Genomic DNA, 21,667 nt, shown 5'->3' with positions numbered 1-21,667 from the left:
TGCAGCTTTACTTGGCACCAGGGTTAAATTACTACCCACCTCCTCCACTGTCTTTAGAAGAACACTCAGTCTTGTTACCTCTGCCATGAGCTGATCGATTTTAGCCACCAACGGTTTTATGATACACTTAATCTTTAAATCGATCATGCTAGCTATTTTTTTAATTTGCTCATCCTCATCCTTTTTCACTTTGTCACCATGTGACCCATTTACCTCAACCTTGTCCGAATTTTTAGGTGCAGTGGTTGTCTTTTTTCTACCAGAACGTGGCCCACCACTTTTGCACTGGGTTTTTCTACAAGCTCTAACTGCTCTAGGTACAGGCACGGAGACGTGAGCCGGGGATTTTTCTACTTCAATTTCTGCTTCAATGTCTGGATCTACGTCTACATCAAGATTTAATTACGTGCAAGAGTCAGTATGTTGTGTATGTAATAGAATGCCCATGCCAACTTAAATATGTCGGTAGCACGATATGTGAACTAAAAAAACGGATTCTAGAACATGTGAGGGCAACTATTCACAAGGACAGAACAAATGCAGTCGCAAAACACATGGAAACTAACCATGATAGTAATTGGAAGAATTTAACCTTTTATGGGATTGACATGGTTAAAAAACAAGAGCGAGGCCGTGACAGAGAGAAAAAACGGAGACAAAAAGAGTCAAGATATATTTTGAATTTACGCTCTTTAACACCGCATGGATTGAACCAAAGTGAGGAACTTTATACACATTTGTAACTAACATGATGACAAAAAATAGCAGTTTAAAGAAATCGAATGAACTGAATAGATGTGAACTTATCATTCAGAGAATGATAATCTTTCAGCCTTTCATATATATATAGAGAACTGAAATCATTAACAAACTCATTTCGCCATTTTGGCATTTATGTGATTTTGCTTTGTATATACTTCTTTGGAAATTTATGGGGTAATTTCCAGGCATGGAATAAAAATTATAATATGAATGAATACTCAAAAGCCACTAGAGGCATGAACCGAAAGATTTGGTGATATATACAATATGTTCTCCAATTATTCCAATATATATAATAATTGTTTAGGATTATACCTTATAAATGCAGTAGTAAAAATCTTTCACATAGAATTGTTATATTTTACACGCAAATGCAGTGACGTAAATATTAAACTACGAATCCCATAATGCCCCACAAGAGTTTACACAGGAAATGATGTAAGCACCTTTTGCTTTAAATATGCAACACATTGGTGAGGGGCGTAACCGTGATCAAGATCTCAGGGGAGACCGAAAAGAGTTGGTTTTTGTTTTCCAGAATGGATGTTGCGAAATAAACATTGGATATACTTTTGAAACTACTTACCGGAGTGCGACCTGTTTTCTCTCCTACGGGAAAGGGTTGAATAATATATATATATATATATATATATATATATATATATATATATATATATATATATATATATATATATATATATATATATATATATAAAATGCCAAAGTTATTAGTACAACTAAAAACGCTCTTCCATTAGTAACAACATCCTACCTGTAACTACCTAGTTATAGGTAGGTAGGTATATATACATATATATATATATATATTCACTGAAAAAACCATAGGTTTCACACACGTTATAGTTAGGAATTAGCATTTAAAAAACCTTGCAAATTCACTGAAAAAACCATAGGTTTCACACATGTTATAGTTAGCGGAAATTTTACTGATAAAAAACCAGTGAAATTCCCCCGTTATAGTTAGTGCAGGCAACTATAACTCACGCGACCGCAATCTTCTGCTGATGCTAATACTGTATTTAGACACTTATTTGCCCATGTCTTCTTCCATACATTTTTAGCTATACATATATTCCAAATATTTTTTTTTCATAAAGACACATATGTCATCAGCAGAAGATTGCGGTCGCGTGAGTTATAGTTGCCTGCACTAACTATAACGGGGGAATTTCACTGGTTTTTTATCAGTAAAATTTCCGCTAACTATAACATGTGTGAAACCTATGGTTTTTTCAGTGAATTTGCAAGGTTTTTTAAATGCTAATTCCTAACTATAACGTGTGTGAAACCTATGGTTTTTTCAGTGAATTTGTACGGTTTTTTAAATGCTAAGTTACTTTACGCCATTCGTGGCGTGCGCGCCCACTTAACGCAGTTCGTTCCGTGCGCGCACGGTGCGCTTTGCGCACCGTGCGCGCACAGTAAGCACGCGGTGCTTACTGTGCTTACGGTGCTTATAAGCCATGCACAAATGGTGCCCTTCGGGCACCATTTGCACACGGGGTGGAGAGAGTGTGGATAATTTTTTCTTTTATTATTTTTGTTAAAAATATTGTGGTTTTTCACATCATAGATAAGCCCTGCGCATTTGGAGGCCTACGGCCACCAAAAGCACGGGGGGTGGGGAGAGTGTGAATAGTGGTTTTTTAAAAATATTTTTTACCGTACGTGTACGGTAAGCGTACTCCGCGAAATTAGCGAAAAAATAAAAATGGCATTTTTGGCCTTGGGGGGTCTTGGGGGACTCCCTCAACATGGCTATGTGTGTGTGAGCTGTCAAAACAGCTCCTTTACATGTGTATTGGTTTTATTTGACAACCTAACTCTCAGTGCGAGAGAGAAAATGGCGGCCGCCGCTTCCTGGTTTCGGCCGATTCGAATGTTTACTAAGATCTAAGAGCCAATCAGAATCGCGCTCGCGCACGCCACCGTACGCGTACGGTAAGCTTACGGTAAGCGTACCGTAAGCTGGCTCAGATATATATATTGATTTAAAGGCTATTTTCTCAGAATCTACTGAACAGATTTACACCAAACCTACAAAAGGCACTTCCTTGACCTGAGGACTCCCTCTCTGCCAAATTTCAAGTAATTCTGTTCAGCCGTTCGGGCTGTAGCCCTGTCTAAAGGTCCTATGGAAAAATGCATGGGAAAAACGCGTTTTGGGACCCCCCTTTTATCTCAGCCCCCGCTTGACGTATCCTCCCGAGACTTTCAGGGTAGGAGCGGAGCGTAGCGCCCCACCTATTTTGAGAAATTCGCGAGGATTCGTCGACCGGCGCCAAAGTTATTCAAAATAGAATGTTGCGGATTTCCTATGGAAAAGGGGTCCTAACTATAACTACCTACTGGCGACCGCCAGTAGGTAATATATATATATATATATATATATATATATATATATATATATATATATATATACCTACCTATAACTGGGTAGTTACAGGTAGGATGTTGTTTCTAATGGAAGAGCGTTTTTAGTTGTACTAATAACTTTGGCATTTTGTCACGAATCTATGTGGAATTTTCAAAACGAGTTCGACACTCAATTCAGCTGCTGTCTTGAAAGTTTTGTGACGATGACAAATGGGATTCCAAAGACTGTGACCCCTTCCAATCTCACGCTGAGATCTGATTGGCTGCCAACACTTCAAACCAGGAAGTGTTGGTAGCCATCTTGTGACTCGGTCACAGGAAGAAAATGTTGTAAAAGGGAGCAGGGTAGAAACACTGTGACCCCCTTGGACTCTTGGGGGGGGGGGGGGGCGGTCCCACAGGGACACAGCAGGGCCAAAAGGCATCTTTTTTTAAAACATTTCAGTGGGAATCGCTCTGGATCCACAAATCTCACAGAATTTATTTTTATTTTTTTATACAGAAGCACGGAAATCAGTGCTCATTAGTAATCTCCTGGGTGGGCCAGGTCCTGGGGGCATGTGTATAACATATAGGAGGGGAGTGCATGGGGTCCACGGGCCCTCCTCTTTGGATCCTTAAAGCCCCGTGGATGCCAGCTGTTGGGGCATTTTGGTCGAATTATATGAGGGTTGCCCTTGGCATCTCCTGTGCCCTAGGGACCACCCCCAAAGCAAATGATGATTGAATGCAGGAGGGGCCAGCCCCCCCCCCCGCAGCTCGAGGGGCCACCATTTCCCCAGGGCAAATGGTTAAAATTCAAAGGTGGGGTGTGTAGCCCCCTGCAGCTCCAGTGACCACCTCCTCCCCAAGTATGTATTCTGTAAAGGAGGTGGGCGTGAGCCCCTCTCGTGGAGCTATAAATAGCCCTGGGGACTGCCACCCCCTAGGGCCGGCTCCTGCTACCTCCCAAGGTGTGCACCATAGGGAGGTAGCTGTTTGCTATGGCTTGGTGGGAGTGAAACCTCTCTCGCTAAGCCATAGCAAACTTTACTCTGTTTCTAGTAAGCAAGAGCGCAAAGAATTATCCTTCTTACTAGAAGCGGAGCAGAATTGCTTTTGGACAAAGGAAGCTGCATGTTTAGCAGTGCTGGCTTCCTCTGGATGTGGGGAGCTGGCAGGGACCACAGGGGCTTTCAGGCTCTCCTAGCGGACCCCAACATTAAAAACTGGGTGCCCTGGGTTGGACCAGGGAACCCATCAAAGAGGCCAGGCCCCGGGGTTGAAGTCCCCGGGTAAAAAACCAGCCCAGGAGGGGGCCTATTTCGCTCCCTCCCATGTTTAAAAAAAAACTAAGGGCAGATCCAGGGTCAAAATCGGCCCAGGGTATGGGGGCTACACAGCCCCCCTTTCTTTATTAAGAAAAAATACAAAGAATAAAAAGTCGGGCCCCGGGTGATGGGTCACCGGGGCCCTAATTTTCCCAAGGCGAGGGGCTGTGCGGCTCCTCTCCCCATTCTAAAAATACTTGGTCCTGGGGGATGGGGTCGCCGGGGCCAAAATCGGCTCAGGGAAGGGGGACACATGGCCCCCTCACCTTATAATTAAAAAAAATATATATGTAAAGGCTACTGGCATGATGTCGGACGCCCTTCCCCCTTTCCTCAGCACTCTGCAATTGCACCTCCTGGCGTGCTGCTGGTTGGGGGATGAAGTCACCTTGGCTGCTGAATGTCCATAGGGCCAACAAGACCTCCTGTTACCTCCAGAAAGTCCCACACAATGGGATTGCTGAGAGGTGCTCAGAGGCCATGCCCCCTTTCTCCACCACTCTACAAACTTGCCTCTCAGCACACTGCTGGTGGGGCGAATCAAATCCCCTTGGATGCTGAGGTTCCTTGGGGCAAACAGCCCGTCACGTTACCTCCATTAATTCCGACACAGTGGAATGATGGATGACGCCCCCTTGGATGCTGAGGGTCCTTTGGGGAGAACAAGCCCTCCTGTTACCTCCAGTAAGTCCCAGAGAGCGTGACTGCTGATAGGACTTCGGAGGCCACTTCCCCTTTCTTCACCACTCTGCAAATGCACCTCCTGGCGCACTGATGGTTGGGGGATGAAGTCATCTTGGATGCTGAGGGTTCTTGGGGGCCCAGAAGCCCTCCTGTTAACTCCAGTAAGTCCAACACAGTAGAATTCCTAAGACCTTGTCAGAGGCCTCGCCCCCTATGTTCACCAGTCTACAAACATGACTACTAGTTAAAAAACTTAGAAATTCACACAAAAAAACAAATGTTACAGGGACGTTATGGTTAGGAATTGGATTTTGAAAAAACCTTACAAATTCAATTAAAAATCATAAGATTACAAGGTTGTTATAGTTACCAAAAAGAATTAAAATAAACTTCGAAATTCACTGAAAAAAACCAAAGGTTACAGGGATGTTATAGTTAGGCTCAGATTTCACTTGTGCAAAACCAGTGAAATTTGGCACTTATAGTTACCTGAACTAACTATAACTTCTTATGCTTCTGCAATGCATTTCTTATGACCTCAAATATTACATTACTCATGACAAGTTCAGTGACAGTGATGTAGTGGTGGGGTCCCAGTGGGACCCTGCTGGGTCTAGAATTTTGTTTCCAATTTTGCTGCAAAATCACCGGCTGCATTTTTAGAAAAAAGGACAACCACCTCCCAGGGACTTTATTATTGTAGAAATAGGGGGGTGCTCATACCTCCCCTCCTGGGCTTTGTAGAAGCAACGGGATCCCCACCTCCGGGGCAAAAAAAGAACATATTAAAGGGAGCCGCAGGGCCCTCCCCGGGGCATCGGGGACCACGACCTCCCCAGGGCCTATCTAATATATAAAACTGGGAGGCCTGGGCCATATACAGCCCCAGGACCACAAACCCCCTGGGCCAGCCTGTGCAGAAAAAGGAAGGGGGTCACGTGGCCCCACTCCTGAAGCAATACATGGTCCTGGGGACCGCCACCCCCCAGGGCCAGTCTCCTGCTGTGTCCTGGGTTGCCCACCAAGTCAGAAACTAGTAAAAAAAAAAAAAGGCAAAATAAAGGTCAGAAATGAGAAAGAGGCAAAATAGAGGTCAGCAATGAGCAGAAAGAGGCAAGCTAATAAAAAGAAACAAGCAGAAAGAGGCAAAATAGATGCCTAAAACTAGCAGAAGGAGGCAGAATAGAGGCCAGCAGCGAGAAGACAGAGACAAGGTAAAGGTGAGATATTACCAGAAAGAGGCAGAATAAAGGTCAGAAATGAGCAGAAGAAGGCAGAATAAAGTCAGCAACGAGCAGAAAGGGGCAAAATAAAGGTCAGCAACAAACAGGAAGAGGCAAAATAGAGATCAGAAACTAGCAGAAAGAGGCTAAATAAAGGTCTAGCAAAGAGCAGAAAGAGGCAAAATAGAGGCAAGAAACAAGCAGGGAGGGGCAAAATAGAGATCAGACACAAGCAGAAAGAAGCAAAATGAAGGTCAGAAACGAGCAAAAAGAGGCAAAATAGAGGTCAGAAACAAACAGAGGCAAAATAGAGGCTAGAAACGAGCAAGAAGAGGCAAAATAAAGGTCAGAAACTAGCAGAAAGAGGCAAAATAGAGGTCAGCAACGAGCAGAAAGAGGCAAAATAGAGATTAACAATGAGCAGAAAGAGGCTAAATGAAGGTCAGAAACTAGCAGAAAGAGGCAGATTAAAGGTCAGCAATGAGCAGAAAGAGAAAAAAAAGAGGTCAGAAACTAGCAGATTCATGCACTGACTCACAGACCCACTCAGACTCACACACCCACTCAGACTGACTCAAGAGACTCATGAACCCACTCACAGACCTACTTAGACACTCATACACTCACTCACAGACTGGCTGACACTCTCATTGAGCATTCGCAAACCCACTCAGAAACTCTGAAACCCACTCACAGTGTTGTGCCGCGGCCTCGCTCACCACCCCGCCCGCAGCCCCCTGCGCATGCCACACTTGCTGAAGCTCATCAGCTTGCGAAGGCGGCGCTTGAGTCTGTAAAAAGGGGTGGTCTACGATGGAAACATGCTTTACGTTCTGTCACGGATCCCCGCCTGGCCTCCCTTGATGTTCCCTGATTCTCCCCGCACTGACCTGCATCATTGAGTTTGCGCCAGTGAGCTGAAATGTTCTAGGCGTTCTTCTCCCAATGTCGTCAGCTTTCTTTTCTTCCGGGTCACAGCTGCTCTTCCAGGGCATGTTGCAGAGTCGACATTCCCTCGCTGACCAGCCTCGTTCCTTTCCTCACGAGCAGCGTTTCCCTTACGCTGTATTTTCTGCTCCTACAAAAGAAAGACAAATGCAAAGAGAAGTATTTAAAGAATCCTTATTCTCAGTCTACGGTATGATGAACTATATATCTAACCCTTAGTTTGCAACATGTATAATTATTTGATTCTTTACTTCTCCAGCAGTGTAGAGCTAGTTCTCTACCGTCACTTACTTGCTGCTTCTTCTCTTATGCTGGGAAAAAATAAGAGAATGATATTAGGTACTCATTTTGGGATTTACATGGTTATCATACCCTGACCCAGTCCCTTTTTTGTGCAACATTTTTTCTCTTCTTTGTCCTGTCTAGGAAAATAAGTTTTTTTGTTTTTTCCTAGTTCTAAGGATTGTTTACATTTTATTCTGGGTCAATGTAATGCAAATGGTGGTCTCCATTAAGGTTGGTATGTTTCACACTTATCATTGTTTAATGCTTAAAATCTGCTGTCCTAATGTCTAAATTACATACTTCTACCTTTTACATACATTTGCATCGGTTTCGAGTTCTAGTCATTCATATCTTCCCTGTACTATCAGCAGAACATTCAACAGGTATTGCTCATACATTGGTCACATTTTAAATATAAGTACTCTTGTAGTTCTATGGTCATACTTACCTTTCATATTTTTACCCATTAGGAACACATGTGACTTCACACCGGACAAACCATTGGATTCTACTCCTTCTCCCTTTCCTTCTTTAGTTTTCCCCTCTTCCCCACCTTTTCCTCTTTTGCTTTGACTTTGTTGGGTGAAGGAGGTGGGTGAGGGAAGTTGGGATCTAGCATCTGTTCCTTCCGTTTCATCCCTGTGAAAACCCCAGGTGAGTCTCACGAAGACCCTCTGAGATACTCACTCAGACACTCTTGCACCCACTCAGAGACCCACTCACACACCAACTCACAGACCCACTCAGACACTCACACACCCACTCACACACTAATATGCTCACTCACACATTCACTCTCAAAGGTTACAGATAGGAAATAACATTAAAAAAGTAGAAATTCACTGCAATAAACAAAGGTTACAGGGATGTTATAGTTAAGAAATAGAACCTTAGAAATTCACTATGAAGAAAAAGGTTACAGTGATGTTATAGTTAGGAAATAGAATTTTAAAAAACCTTAGAAATTCACTGGAAAAAGGTTACAGGTACGTTATAGTTTGGCTTAGATTTCACTCATTCAAAACCATAGAAATTCAGCAGTTATAGTTACCTTACCTAATTAGAACCTACATACCCGAAATGCACTGCTTATGACATCACATATTACATCACTCATGACATGGTTAGTGACATCACTGATGATCTCTCAAATGACATCACTGGTGACATCATCCACAGAACTACTCACACACCTACATACGCCCCATGCAACCACCCACATGCCCATTCACAATTCCATAGAAGCACTCACACAACCGCTCACTTATCCATAGAGCCACTCACATACCCACTCACTCATACAGCCACTCATACAACCAGTCACTCCCCATTAAACCACTCACACAGCCACACACTCACCCATGTAGCTACTACACACCCTCTTATTCACCTTTACAGCCTCTTGCACACACACTTACTCATCCATACAGCCTCTCAACACAGCCACTTACTCACCTATACAACCATTCACACACTCACTCACTCACACACCCACTTACATACCCACTTACATACCCATTCACACATCTATATAACCACTCACATATCTACTCACTCACCCATACAACCATTCACACAGATACTCCCTCTCCAATACAGCCACTCACACACCAACTCACTTACCCAAACACCAACTGCAACAACCACTTACTTTCCCCTACAGCCATTTACACACCCAGTCACTCACTCGTTCAGGCACCCACTCACTCATACAGTCACTCATACTCGCTCACACATCTACCCAAACATCCACTCATTCACCCATACAGCCACTGACGCACCCACTCGCTCACCAATACAGCCACTAATACAACCACTCGCTCACCCACTAAGCTGCTCACACACCCACTTACACACCCTTACAGCTACTCACACACACATGCAGCCACTCAGATACCCACTCACACACAGATACATACAGCTACTCACATAATATATGTTAGAAGTAGTATCACTCATTAGTAGTACACCAAGTATACTAATTAAACTTTTATAGTAGCTTAGTATATTTATTGAACACTCATACACTCTTAGAAAACACTTAAATAAAATGTGAAAAAGAACAACAACACCATGGCTATTTCCAGGCTGGGAGACCAATGTTCCTTTTTATTGACTGCAGCTTGGAGTTCAAGGCAATTACTGGTAGTGCTCCATGAGGATGTCCCCATTCCCAGGGTGGCACCACTAGTTTTAATGCTCTCCAGAGGCCTTAACACAGTAATTAAGTCATCCCTCATCATTACCAGTAATCCTTTTCTATTAGCAACGCCAGACCTGTTTTTGTTGATTTTATGACTTTTGGCACTTTACCACTGCTGATTAGTGCTAAAGTGAATGTGCTCTCTCCTGTAAACTTGGTGTCATTGATATACACCTGCTTGGCATATTTAATTGACCTGTAAGTCCCTTGTACTGTGGTATCCTAAATACACAGGGCCTGCAAATTGTGACTTGGCATTTAAAGTTACTTGCCAAGTCTGGAACACCCCTTTTACTACATATAGGCCCCTCCTAAGGTAGTCCCTAGGTAGCCCTATGGGCAGGGGGCTGTGTAGGTAAAAGGTAGAACTTGTGCCTTGGTTGTGTGGTATGTCCTGGTAGTGATAAACAGCCTTTTTGGTTTCTCACTGCTGTAAGGCTGCTCCTGTCATAGGTTTGCATTGGGAATTCCCTGATATATGTCTCAGTGGTAATTTTTTATATGATAGGAGAAACATTACCATGTTTGGAATAGTGGTGATATATCCTGCTTATTGGTGAAAGCGGATCATTTATTACTATTTTAGAAATGACACTTTTAGAAGTGGGCATTTCTATGTGCTTATGACTCTTTGTGCTTTGCAGCCTGACTCAAAACAACATCTGGTTTAGACTTGCAAGTGCCTGTTTGTGCACTCACTCTAGACAGTCACAAAGGGAGCTGAGGTGTGCCCTGCATATTCTGATGGGTCTTCCTGAGCCAGATTGGTGAGAGGAGTTGTCACCTGCACCTGAAGAGGGCTGTGTGTGTCCTCTCACAATGCTGTTTCTGCCCCCTGTAGTGTGTCTGAAGCCAGGGCTAGGGATTGAATGGGGGTGTTGTGCACTTCTAAAGTTTATTTGAAGTTATCTCCAGATCTAAGGTATTTTGAGTATAGGTAAAGGGGCTCTGGCCCCATGATTTTAGACACTGTGTGAGACTTGCAATCCAGACGCTGTTGGCTCTACATGCAGCACTAGAGGATAGCTGTGTTGCCAGGAAAACCACCACTTGAACTTTGCTTTGTTATGCTGACCTGCTGGAAGGACTGCTGCGTTGCCCCCAAGAACTCTGTGTGCTGGCCTGCTGCCTGCTTTCCTGATCCTTTGTGCCCCAAGTGCTTTCACACAAGCTCAGTGCGGCGTGAACGCTGGGGACTGATCCTGGTTGTTTTCCATATAATTTGTGCCTCATTTGTTTGCCTGGAAAAGAGCAGCGTGTGGGGAGAACTCTGGCAAGAAAGAGCGTGTGGAGCCCTTTTATGCTGCCCGTATATGAAGGGTGTGTGCTGTTTTCTCAAATCTATCAGTCAGCACCTGGAGAGCGCTGTGTAGTTGGTGCAGGTTGAAGTTCTCGGTCTGTGCCTGAGAGTCCGCATGAGTGCCTGCGCTCCACTCTGCTTTCTGCACTGTAGGAAGCCCCGCCTTCGGGAGCCTAGCGATCGCGGAAGCCAACATGGAGAGTAGCAAGTCCCCTTTCCCTACAGCTGGGGCATTGTTTTTTAACCTGGTCCTCCTGCAAAGGGGGGCAATGACGTACACTGCCTAAATGAGAAGGGCTGTCCTGTGGCACCATCTCTCTGACTGGGGGGGATTATGCAGCTGGCTGTAGAAAACCCCCTTGTGAGGCCTCCTAGCTCCGGAGAACAGAAGACATGCCTCCCCAAGGCTCCGACAACGATCCTTGCCTTGAGCAACTAATGCCGGATCCTTACAAGGGCAAGGCTGCTCTCATCGCCCCAGTGGCCTGAGTGTGACAGCGTGGCCAGGGGACGTGTGTGAATTCGGACATGCACTGTGCCACTCAACAGAAGGGAACATCCAACTTGTTGATGATGCCTGTCCTGTGCTCGGGGCCCGCCAACTCTGCTGCAACTGCTTTTTTACCCATACTGTATGCGGGGGACCCAGCAAGGTCTCCTCGCAAAATTCAGTGGGGTGGGTGTCCCATCTCCTATTGATGTCGGTCCTTGTGGTGAGTAAATTACGGCCGCATTCACTGTATTTACCATAGTAGGAGCACAGCTGCTTCTGCGCTCTTCTGGGGCTGAAGCAAGTTACCATTACATATAAGAGGCTTTTATCTGTCTGTTTGGGCCAGACCTCCTGTGGACCATACCAAAAACCTACTGTGGGCATAAAGCAAGCCCATTGCATATTGTTAGTTTCTTCATTGTCAACACATGCTTTGTTGCCTCCAAGACATTTTATTAGGTTAAGGGAGGATTAGAGCCCAACCATTGCTTACCATGGTTTCCCTTCATCATGCCTCCTATTTACTGGTTTCTGTTTGGTTACCGTCTGCCATTGTCACATGCTGCTTGTGTGTTTCTCCCTCCCTTGGAGCATGGTCCAGTACTGTTTCCTTTCTTTATGAGTGTCTTCTGTTGCTCAGGCTTTCTGGCCAGTTCTACCTTTTCCTTCTACTTGCAGCACTCATTTAGAGTGTATTTATTTGCGGTCCGACTTCCCTCCTGCCCCTCGTCTTACTTCGTGCTCTTGCTAGCCCCATACCGCTTCCCATCATTTGTTGTTGCCCCATCGTCATAGCTTCCCCATCCCCTTGCCTTCTCCTGTTTTGTAGCTTGACCCGTTCCCACCTACCCTCTACTCCGTTGTTGTTTCCCACTTCCCCCAACTCCTTCCACCTGTCATTGCTTTACCGATCCACCTCCTCCCCGCCTTCTCCCTGCCCCCTCCCTCCCACTCGTTGCCTCATCGTTGCTTCTCCCACTCCTTCCCTTGTTGTTGCTTGACCCTTCACCTCCCTATCATTGCTTGCCCCATCCCCCGAACCCCCAGTTGTTTCTTGCGCTTTGCCCCTTGCCCACTCCCTCCCCCTCTTCCTGTCAGAAAAAAGCATCTGCAAAGTCTATAGGTTTCACCTATACAAGCTCTTTTGCCTTTGTCAGTGTTTTATAAGCCATGTTGTACAGAAGCACTGCTGTTGAAGGTAAAAAAAAGCGATATGACGTGGCAAGTGTTGACTGCGTCATATCACTTTTTTCCCTTGCATCCAAGCTGCACAACAGCCATGCTACTGTACAACATGGAGAAAAAAGCATTGACAAAGCCAGTGTATCTTACATCTTTATGAATGTTTCTTAGCAAATTAACTGAAATTACAACACAATAATTTAGTAAGTCAATTTATGCAGAAATCATGTATACCAATATAATAACGCAATCTAAATTTGTATATTAGAAAGAAAAAGATGCAAAATATTGCGACGTAGAGGGAAAAGAATAAGAAATACATTTGTTCCATAAAGGAGTTTCCCTATTCTAAATAAGGCATTGAAAGTGACAAGTGGAAGTTCTGTGAGGAGAAGTCTACATCAGACAAACCAAATCAAGGTTCAGGGAAAGTGTAAGGTTGCTCAAGCAAGAAACTCAACACCCTGGGCAAGGAGAATCCCAGAGATCGAGAAAGGTCTTCTCTCAGAGAAGTCAGGACACAATCTGCTAAACTAATCTTTGAATCACACAACTAATACGCATGTGAAACATCTGGAAGCTTCGTCCCACCAGCTCCCTCTAGATAGTCCAATCAGAACACGATGTTCTCTGGGAACAGGTAGACTGTCCAGGTTACTATCGCAAACTGACTATCAATCCCACCTCGGATCTGAAACAAGAGATAAGATCTCTGGTTGATCATGCTGAAACCAAGGGGTATATCTCCAAACAGGAGGCGGATTTCTTGTGCAATAGTGAAGGTAAAATCCCCTATTTCTATACCTTACCTAAAATGCATAAAAATAAAATCCCTCCACCCGGCAGATCCACAGTATCGGGTATTGGCTCCTTATTGGAACCATTGTCACGCTTTTGTGACGTTTTTCTTAAGACCATTGTACAAAACACAACAACATATCTACAGGATACTAAAAGTCTGCTACAACTCCTGGAAGATATCAAAGTTAATGACACCACAATACTGGTGAGCTTTGATATTGAAAGCTTGTATGCAAGCATTCCCCAGGATGATACCCTGGAAGTTCTCAAGAGAACCCTTGATGAAACTAATTGGACCTATCGGACATCCAAGAACTTTGTTCTGGAATGTGCGAGACTGGCTTTGAAGAAGAACTTTTTTGAATTTGAGGGTACCCTCTACCTTCAAACAGGGGTTACTTCAATGGGAAGCACATTTGCGCCGAGTGTGGCCGGACTCTATGTTTCTGATTTTGAGAAAAAATTCATACTCAATGATCATAACCCATTTTTCACCTACATTCGTTTCTGGAAAAGATACATCGACGATGTCCTTGCCATCTGGCAAGGACCGGAAGACACCCTCGCTGAATTCTGTCAGTGGATCAACACTTGTGATCAGAATTTAAGGTTCACCCATATAAAAGATCTTAACACCATGGTCTTTCTAGATGTTGTGATTACCAAGGAAAACGATCGTCTTGAAACAAGAACCCATTACAAACCAACAGCGAAGAACAACCTGCTTAGGTTTGAAAGCTTTCACCCTAGGCCACTTAGAGAAAATCTGTCTTATGGCCAATACTTGAGACTACGCCGGAATTGTAGCAAGATCACCGACTACCGAAAACAGGCATTAGATCTCACAAGGAAACTATCAGAAAGGGGTTATCCCGAAGGAATTCTCACTAAGTGCCAGAAAAGAGCACGTAACCAGCCCAGAGCAGCACTCCTGGAAAACAAAGTTGTAACAGAGGATAAGGCACCGCTGACCTGCCTGACTACTAAATACAGTACGGCATCGAACTTGGTAACAAAATCAATCAACAAACATTGGACTATTCTGAATACTGGTAACCTAAAGTGGGAAAAACCATTGTTCTCCTTTAAGAAATCTAGAAGCCTTAAAGACTCCATAGTGAACACACGTCCAAAAGGAACGGTCCAAGAAAAACAAACCACAGGCCTGAATGCATGTGGCCTTCCAGACATCACTGGACACTACAAATGTGGTAACTGCAGTGTCTGTCATCTTACAGACAACGCAAAAACATTGCAACTGGAACCAGGCAAAGTATGGACTTTGAGAACACACACCAACTGTAATAGTGCCAATGTTGTCTACAGGATCATTTGTCCATGCAACCTTCAGTACGTGGGAATGACTAGTAGAAAAATCAAACAAAGAATCTGCAAACATCGCAGCACTATTAGGTGCAAAAAATCAATGACTAAACTCACTGAACACTTTCTCTTGATGAACCATACAACCAACGACATGAGGTGGACCATCATAGAGCAAATAAAGACAGGAGACAGGTTGCAACAACGTTTATTCGAAAAAGAACAACGCTGGGTATATAGATTATCCACTCACAAAAGTGGATTGAATGATAACATTCCGTGGAATTCTGTCCTATCCAAGTAACTTTTCCCATTATATTTTTTTATTTTTATTTTTTGACAAGAAACTACTAAAATCTGACGCTCAGCAGAATCCTATGGCTGACCGTCAACATCAACGATAATCCTATTTAGATGTGTCACCCTTCTACCTGATGGAATGTATTCCCCTCCTTTTGCCGGTTCTCCATTTGAAACAGGCGCTTTTTTCTATTTTGCTTTTAGGGATATTATGCCCTCCAACCCATGACCTGTGGCAATTCCGATTTTCAGGTAGTTTAATTTCACCTTTTTCTCTTTTCCTTCCTTTTCTTTCAAGTTGAAAATATCACTAACCATCACCCCTTATTGCAGCGTCACCGAGCCAGAAGCGTCCTTAGTTACCTGCGCGCTCCCTGCACTCGGGTGCTCTTACAACAACCGCATTGGTTCACTCCTGGACCCGCCCCCTTCACACCTCTCCTAGGCGAGCGCCATAGTTTCTCCTGGTTACTCTAATCCAAGATCATCGCCCTTGATGCGGTCACGCCCCCTCACGTCACCAACCCGGATATCTTTACACCGGCAATGCCTCACTGTCGAACGGGACGCCGATGCGGGTCTTGGTCTAGGCACAACAGCCGAGTCTGTTTCACACGCAGTAAGTTAACAGACTCAATGCGGGTGGGCACCACGAAGTCTGTCCTCTTTCCTAATGCACCCCTTTAACTCCCTGACCTTACTGCTTTCTCCCGTAGATCGTGGTAGGAACAAGCTCCCTGACCCCGGCACACTTGAGGCACGCGAATTTAGCGCCGCTAGTAAGGCTCGAACTCACAGCTTTGTCTTCTAATCTTTCTGTCCATTTCTCGCTTGTGTACCACACTACTCTATTGAGCATGCAATTTTATGTTGATTTTATAAACTCACGAAGTTAAGTGAGTGCGCAGACACCCACGTAAAAGTGAATTATTAACAGTCAGTGTGTATTTGTCGATTGACGAGTGTGACTCGTGCTAGACACTAGACCACTCGCCACCTTAAATGTGTACCCCAGTATTTCCTGTGAGAGTGCACATAAACACACATCTGTTTGAGTGGGTTGTATGTATGGATCACGGGTGAATTTCAGCCCCGCTGATTATACAAGTTTGGACTTCTAATCGAGCACCCTTGTACCACCGATTTTAGGTGGCACTAGTAGCATGACTGAAGTATTAGTCACTGGCAACGTCTTACAAACATTGGATGTTGAATGAGAGGAGCCTGATATCAATGTTGTATACAGAACTGATTATGTTTTGCGTATATTGTCCTTGTTTTGTCTTCACAGGCACTTTTCCTTTGTAGAAACTCAAGGAAGGATGTTTCCCCACTGTGAGTACATGAGGGGATTTTAATTTAACCAAGGGTAGGGTACACCTTAGCGTGTGTAGACCGCCCTGGTTATCAACACCAGTCCTGACGAAAACCTGGAGACTCTTCCACTAGGTTGAAACATGTAGACCACTTTTTCACTTCACTTCACTTTTAACCTCTTCAGTGCCCATGACGAGATAGTCTCGTCATGGAGCACGGTTGCGCTGTGCCCATGACGAGACTATCTCATCATGAACCCCACCCACTAGTGCAACGCCCGGCACAGGAGGGGGAAAGGGCGTGGCACTGAAGGGGTTAAGATACCTTAGGTCAATTTAACCCCACACGGTATCTCCTAATTTTTAACATTGTCCAGTTGCTCCAGAATAAATGATTCTTTTTCCATAGAGAGTTAAACCTGGCCAATTTTTAAATCACTTTTTCACTGGCACACACCAAAAGAAAATACCAGCTCCACTGTAATCAGGTGTCGCAGCACACCCGGATGGCATTCGGCTATCCGGGTGGGACCCCGATGATGAAGCATGTCACCAACTAGGTTGGTGAGTGAGGGGTCTTCTACATAAGGATGACTCCGTCCTTTCGGTGCACCTCTCCCCAGTTCGGAGGCACTTAGGTACCTCCTAGGGTGTACTCCTCATAGTGTTTATGTATATTGATTAAGGGGACTAGGAGTACCCCCATGCAGAATACCCTTTCTCTCTCATTGTTTTTCTAGACTGTCCAGGTTCCCAGCGTCGAACAAAGAAATGTGCAGCTGTATGGCCATGAAGTTAACAACTGTTTAGTCTGCCTGGTAGAGGAGACTCTCTCCCATCCCCACGCACTGCATGCCCATGGCCAAGTTTAAATTAGATTGACTAGTCTAACATTTCCCAACAATAAACAAAAGCTATTCTAACTAATGAGCGCTCCTTGATAATGACCTGCAGAGGAGAGAAGAATATTAAACTTGCAATGCAGATTATAAAGAAATAGATTGATTGGCTCGGTCCTAGTCACAAGTCATGTCAACATTTAGAGAAGAAAAGATGACAGCCAACCGGGTACATTAAGCATGAGTAAAGTCATTGATTTTTATTGTTTATATATGTGACTCTGACTACAGGTAAATGCAGGCAACTGCTATCACTCTGATTAATACACTGCACACAAGTTAATATTGTCATTGCACAATGAGTATGATTAAGGTAGAAATGTATAAAGCACTAAATTACGATGCTCCAGGCCTAGAATAGACAGCAAACAAAACAATCAATATTTCTGAGTCCAGCTGCAAAAACATGTTGTCTTTTGTTGCTTATGTTTAGGGTTCTCCTTCAACCCATCATTAATTTTACACTGCTCATCCTCCAATTCAACTTTTTCTCTCTTCCTTTTAGTACATTTCTCTAAACGGTCACCTTCATGGCCCTCGCATATCCAAATCCCTTCAGCATAGCAAATAGAAAAATTAAACAAACACCAACAATCACAATGGGCATTAATATAGTACCAAAAAGTCCACTACCAATATTACCAAGACAATTGACTACTGCAGAAAACCCATTTGCTTCCCAGGCACCCGTAGCTTCTAGTTCCTTAAGTTCTGTTGACACTCCAGTAATATTCTTTGCATATTTTCTAATCTCCTTACTCTTGTTTGGAATGCAAGTGCAGCACTGGTAAACATTTAGCATTAGACATACTCTGCCCTTTTTGTGAGTAAAATATCTAAAGGAAGTTGGTTTTGCAAGACCACGGATCTCATAACTATCAGCTCATTATCAATAGCTAGTAAAGCTCCAGTTGAACGAGTTAGAAGTTGCATCCACTAATGTTGAAAACTTTCTAATCCCTAGGGCATTTAATACAATACCCACAGAGGGAATCAGGACACCAAACATATCTCCCACTACTTTTGAAGCTCTGCTATCACACTTAGATCCAGCAGGAAACCCAACTGCTTGACTATCCAAATTATCTATGTGATAAATCTTAGAAAACACTAATGCTAGGTAACAGCTCCCCACCAAATTTGCAGGAAATAAAAAATTACCTGTCTGCACACATAATAGACTTGCTGAATAATAGGATTATTCCTTTGAAATATCTGATCTCTGCAGACAAGAACCAAAAAACCAAATGATGACAATCACACTATTCTACCCTTTGGAAGTTTGTAACGTTTTCCTCTCTCTTTATGAAACATGACTTCTCCTTCTGTTTTCAGTCTAAATTGAGTTTAGATTGTGTTCCCAAATTCCTGTGTCCTTCCTCCTCCTTTCCCCATTTGTCTGCCCCATTTATCTTTTCCTCTCTGTCCTTTCTACAATAACTTCTCTCCTGTCTTCCAAATCAACAATACATTTCTTCTCAACCAAGCTCAATTTACATGTCAGGTTCTGTCTACGGACACAGGCGTGGTTAAGTTTATCTCAGGATCTAAACAGATGCCACACAGTGTCCATCTCTTTCCGTTAGCATGGTGATTCAAATGTTTGCACATAGGAACTTCTGACAGAACCAGATCATAATTTGAAAAGTAATATTCAAAATGATCTTGATTATACAGTAAGCTTAGAATTATGCTACTCCAGGTGCCATAAGTAAGGGAGATGTGGTGATAAGTCATGCCTTCCTCTACAGATATAGGTAAGTGCGTGCAGATATAGCAATACTTATCCTGTATCACACTTTAATATTCATGTAACAATTTAAAATAAGTGTTTGAAGAGAAATCTCCCTGTGATTCATCCTTATGCAAAACTCTAAAATCAAATGTGAACTTGAACAAATGAGTGTGAAACAGTAGGAGTAGGTGTGGGGGATTATCATCTATAGGGGGAACTCAAACCATTTAATAAAGCAATCATGAAAATGATAATGACAATCATCACTATAGCCACAATCACTCTAGTTTGGCTCTTTGAAATAATAACCATTGTTTCTATATTATCAGACCTTAAAAAAGAAAAGAATAGTTGCAGCAAGTTGATTATTACTGCAAACTACTTCTACTTGTACAAAATAAGAAAAGTGTGTTTGTTGTTACACAGAGTTATATACAACCCTACCTTGGACCTAGGGAATTTTCAGAATTCAGGAAAGTTCAGAGTTTGGCAATGTCCAGTTCCTAAGTGCAGTTCAGTTACAACTGTTAAACTGAGCAACCTACAGAAATTGAAACATCCACTGTGGTAGCTATTAGTCACAGTGGTTCTGCAGGTTGTAGGTATTGGGGTCAAGTTCACTGTCAACAAAATACGTCCACTTGTGGGATTCGTTACACAGATAAACTTGGTCTTAACCTCTCCCTACCTTTTGGCCACTCTTCTCTTCCGCAGTCAACCCGAGTGGCATTACTAGGTCCCTCTCCAGGATTAGAGTAGTTGTTCACTTGTGTATTAGGCTGGTTTACTGGGACTACTCTTGGCTCACTTACCGCAGGCTCATGTCACCACCTGTTCCTCAGAACCTGCCCCTGTGTATGAGAGGTATGTACCCTGTTAGGCAGTCCACCACATTTGAGAAGCTGTGTTGGTGACCAGGATCACCTGGAAGGCACCATGCCAACGGGGCTCCAAACTCAAATTCCTGCTGTGTTTCTTCAGCAGCACCCAGTCACCAGGACTAAGGTCATGGCACTGCTCTTGATTCGAAAGGGCAGGTGCAGCTTCGACCTGGTGGGGGGAATAATGCACCACATCACCACATCAGCCAATCCTTTGAAGTAGTCATGACCCATATCATCTGAAATGTTCACAAGTGTGTTAGCAGGCAACCTCATGTCCCTCCCCATAGGAGTCTTGTGGGTGACATAACAGTTCGCCGATCAGGGTTACTCCTGAGGCACATCAAAGGCAAAGCATCCTGTCACTTTAAAGAGGTAGAAGTGCACACTGTAGTGAGGCAGGACTTCAGAGTCCCATTCACTTGTTCGACAATGCCAGATGCTTCAGGTCAGTAACTACAGTGCAGATGCTGTTCAACCTGCTAAGCTATACACAGCATTCTTAAAATCTCATTAGTGAAATGGATTCCACGGTCTGACTCAAGAGAAGCCAGAAATCTGAAGCGGGAAATCAATTCATGCAGTAACAACTTGAGACTGTCATTCCTTCAAGTCGGGTAGCCTTCTACAAAATGGGAGAAGGTACACATCACAACCAGGACATATCTCAACCCATTGCACACAGGCATTTCGATAAAATCCAATTGCATCCTGTTGAAGGGACCGCTTGATCTTCCTGTATGATGTATGGTCACTAGAATTCTCCTCCATACACTCATTTGCTAGCAGGTACTACAACTGTGGCAAAGGTTCTCGGCTATCACTCTAAAAATGGGATTAAATCAGTTCTGCTTGAACAACTGCAAAATGGCATCTCTCTCTATGTGTGCTGGACCATGGAAGTCTTTATCCATTGGGGACAGCAAAGTCAACACAGGTCTTACATATGCTGTAACCCAGATCTTACATCCATTCTTCACACAACCTGCTCTGACCCAGCCCTGCTGTTCAGTCTCTGGCATCTCTTTCTTCCTATCTTTTGACTTCTTCCCGCATATCAGCAACAGTTAACAACAAATTGAAATTGGTCCCGTTCTTAGGTTCATTTGTATATTTCCTATTAAATGTACAGGACCCACGAGTTCAATGCCAGGCAACTTCATTGGCATAGCAATTTCCGGCTGCTATATAATTGTTGCTGCTCTTGTGTGCAGCTCATTTAACTATAGCAATTTCCAGAGGCATCTGCAACACCTCCAATACTTTTATCACATAATTGCCATTTCAGATGGGGGGACCTAGAAGATAACATAAACCTTGTTCTTGGCAACAGCTGCCCGTAGTCATGAACAACACCAAAACCATGACTATGGCTAAAAATAGTAACCTTCAATTGGTTTGAGACACAGCAAACTCTAGTAAGAGTGACCAATTCAGCCACTTGGGCATAAATTACATTTCAGAACCAGGAGGCTTCCACTATACCGTCTAAGGTGCAACCAGCATAGACAGCTCTCAAATTTCCCTCTTCGTCTCTCAGGCATGGGCCATCCTCAAACAATACATAATCAGGTTCTGCTAGGAACTCATCTTTAATATCAGGTCTTGGCTTGGTGCATAGTTCA

At 43.7% G+C, this 21,667-nt stretch overlaps 2 protein-coding genes across 4 annotated transcripts in view; one reads left to right on the top strand and one right to left on the bottom strand.

Annotated features, from left to right (window-relative positions):
- ROBO3 (roundabout guidance receptor 3) overlaps positions 1-21,667 on the top strand; it is a 1,168,980-nt gene that overhangs the window by 555,615 nt on the left and 591,698 nt on the right. The gene's annotated exons all lie outside the window — the stretch shown is intronic.
- Positions 1-21,667, bottom strand: part of LOC146861725 (uncharacterized) — a 422,385-nt gene that overhangs the window by 376,665 nt on the left and 24,053 nt on the right. For 2 of the 3 annotated variants that reach the window (XM_085646099.1, XM_085646101.1), the window contains exon 2: positions 7,267-7,454. In XM_085646099.1, the coding sequence (XP_085502225.1) occupies positions 7,267-7,371 (105 nt within the window). In that variant the 5' untranslated portion in view covers positions 7,372-7,454. Of the gene's footprint in view, positions 1-7,266; positions 9,120-21,667 lie in introns of those variants that run through there. The other variant, XM_085646100.1, reaches the window with a different exon arrangement.

This window comes from Triturus cristatus, chromosome 3_1 (genome assembly GCF_964204655.1).
Source record: "Triturus cristatus chromosome 3_1, aTriCri1.1, whole genome shotgun sequence".
Taxonomy (NCBI): domain Eukaryota; kingdom Metazoa; phylum Chordata; class Amphibia; order Caudata; family Salamandridae; genus Triturus; species Triturus cristatus.
Note: the sequence above shows the minus strand (reverse complement) of the source record. Positions and strands in the feature narration are given on the sequence as shown.